The sequence below is a fragment of the Chrysochloris asiatica genome, unplaced genomic scaffold (assembly GCF_000296735.1).
Source record: "Chrysochloris asiatica unplaced genomic scaffold, ChrAsi1.0 scaffold00531, whole genome shotgun sequence".
Taxonomy (NCBI): Eukaryota; Metazoa; Chordata; class Mammalia; order Afrosoricida; family Chrysochloridae; genus Chrysochloris; species Chrysochloris asiatica.
Window position 1 is genome coordinate 127870 of NW_006409049.1, and position 3052 is coordinate 130921.

At 35.8% G+C, this 3052-nt stretch overlaps 1 protein-coding gene across 1 annotated transcript; it reads right to left on the reverse strand.

The window, feature by feature from the left end:
• Positions 1 to 1285: 1285 nt before the first annotated feature.
• Positions 1286 to 2239, reverse strand: LOC102811755 (olfactory receptor 4P4-like). The gene has a single exon (XM_006877575.1). The coding sequence runs from the start codon at positions 2237 to 2239 to the stop codon at positions 1286 to 1288; it is 954 nt and encodes a 317-aa protein (XP_006877637.1).
• Between the last annotated feature and the right edge of the window lie 813 nt (positions 2240 to 3052).

Below are 3052 nucleotides of genomic sequence, written 5' to 3' on the forward strand. Positions count from 1 at the left end.
GGGGGGAACCAACTCGATCGCAATTAACAACTACAACAATATATTTATATATTTACTTTTTATTTTGAATTGGGTGAAGATTTACAAAGCAATCATCAGTTTTATATTCACTAATTTATACATATTTTGTTTTATTTCATAGATTAAAATCCCCTCAATGTAACATCATTTATTCCATTCCTTCCCTGTGTTTCTTGTTTCTATTTCTCTTTCTACTCTAATCTTTCCAAACTTTGTCCTTGGGTAAATGCTACTCTCTTGATCTTGAATGGTAGATTATTCTAGGTATACATACCTCACTATGTTGTTGTTTCCCTAACAGACCTGTCTATTGCCTTGCAGTGAATTGAGCCATAGGGGCAATTTCAGTTCCAGACTTGAAGAGTGATTAAAAGGAATGACATTGGGATTTCTACCAATCTCTGAGAAGTGAATCTAATCTTTTTTTTTATGATTTTATTTTGACATTTTCTCCCACTCTATCCAAGATTTTCTAATATGATCCATTTCAGACCATTTGCTATTGGTTGTTATTTAAGTGCTGCCAAGTAAGCTTTGATTCATAGTAACCCTATGGAGGATTTCCAAGGAGCTGTTATTTTTATAAAAAGAAGTCAAGAGAGCTGGCACTGAGACCATTTTGGAAGAGATTCTACTACACTGATTTCATCACTAGACTATAAACAGGTGAATATACTGTTATTGTTGCTGTTGTTGTTAAGTGTCATCAAGTCAGACTGACTCATAGCGACCCTGGGTTTCCAAGGAGCAGCTGTTAAGTATAAACTACTGACCTTGTGGTTCAAACCAACCTTGTGGTCAAGTGCTTATCCTACAGCACCACATCAGAGCTTGAGTAAATATGCTAGCAGATACCAAAACTTATTACTCAAATTATAAATTTTCACTTCTTCATGACTGAAGAATATCTGTCACCATCTGGGTATGTAGTCATTTCTAAAGTTTTAAATAAAATTATCATTAAAAATGTTTTCATTATAATTATCTGCTCAGTCTATCATCTTATTAACTGGACTAGCCTAGAAGATATTTTAAGCGGTTAATTCTCCCTATAACCACTTAATACCAAGTTAACTATGATTTCTACTAAAGTTTGCATAGTAGATTAATAAATAATTATTATTTTAGTGAATATAATGTTACTTGAATACCTAAATCTTATTTGCCACAGTTAACCCATTCATATTAACAATAGAAACATAAATTATGAGATACTTTCTAACACTTTAATACTGCAATCAAGCACGTGATTTTATAAAGTTGTTTAACTGTTAGTCTTCAAATTGATTGAGTGCTTCCTTTGAGAATAAGCTTGACACCAAACTTTCCTCATGGCACTTTTCATCTCTGTGTTTCTCAGGGTATAGATTAAGGGGTTGAACATAGGAGCAACGATGGTGTAAAAGAGTGCAAAGACTTTATCCTCAGGGAATGTGGTAGGAGGTCTAAGGTAGGCAAAGATCGAAGGCCCAAAAAATAAGACCACCACAGTGATATGAGAGCCACAAGTAGACAAGGCTTTGCGTCTTCCCTCAGCTGAGTGATTTCTTAAGGTGAATAATATAATAGCATAAGAAACAACTAAGACAATAAAGGTTACTAAGGCAACCATACCTGAATTGGCAACCACAAGAACACCAGTGATATAGGTATCAGTACAGGCAACTTTTAACAAAGGCAATACATCACAAAAATAATGATCAATTTCATTAGGACCACAAAAGGGCAACCTGATTGTCATAGATAATTGAGGAAAGGAATGGACTGCCCCACCTGCCCAGGCAGCTAAGACAAGGAGACCGCATTTTGTTTTGTTCATGATGATCATGTAGTGGAGAGGTTTGCAGATGGCAACATAGCGATCAAAAGCCATGGCAGTAAGTATGAAGACCTCAATACTGCCAAAGAAGTGCATGCTAAAGACCTGCAGCATGCAACTAACATAAGAGATGGATTTTGTCTTCGCTAGCAGGTCACCAATCAGTTTGGGTGTGACACTAGAAGTATACAGGATGTCCACAGAAGACAAGTGGCTGAGGAAATAGTACATTGGTTGTTGAAAGAGGGAGCTGCATTGAATGGAAACAAGAATTAGAAGGTTTCCTATCAAGAGGGAAACATAACAAAATAAGAAAAGTACAAAGCAAAAGAGTTGTATATTTGGGTCATGAGAAAGTCCCAAAAGAATAAATTCTGAGATGTTTCTCTGTATTTCCATCTATGTCAATTTGATGTGTGTTATAAAAAATGAGTTGAGTATCTGAAAATAAAGAAAATAGGAACATGGATCACACTTGGTATAATAACAATGTTATAAAATATATCAACAATGGAATAGGAATCAATCACATTAATATTAGTTATTCTGTATATATAGAATTAAATTACTTTTTCACTTGTATCTCATTTGCAATTATGTTGTTGTTGTTAAGTGTTGTTGAATCGATTCTGACCCATAGCAACCCTGTGCAGAGTTTCCAAGGAGCAGTGGTTAGTGAGTTTGAAACACTTACTTTATTGTTAGCAGTCCAGGGCATATTCTACAATGCCATATCTGGACTCTATATTGTGAAATAATTTCAAAATGGGATTAATAGAAATAATTATGTATTTTATTAAATTTATCAGTAAGTTTAAAGAATATTATGTAACTGTTATCATTAAGGTGTGGGTTAATGCACTGGACAGCAAAGTGACTTTGAATCACGTGGTAGGCAGTTCAAACTCAGCAGCTACTCCTCAGAAACCCTATTCAGTGTTGCTATGGGCTGGAATCAACTCAACAGCAAAAAATAACAATCATGAAGAAAATATTTTTTCATGATGTTGTTGTTGTTGTCAGGTGCCATCGAGTAGGCACCGACTCATAGCGACCCCATGCACAGAAGAACAAAACAATGTCTGATCCTGGGCCAACCTCACTTGACGCCATCAACGATGCCACCTGGCTGATCCATCTCGTTGGGGGTCTTCCTCTTTTTCTCTGACCCTCCATCTTACCCAGCATGACATCCTTCTCCAGCGACTGTTC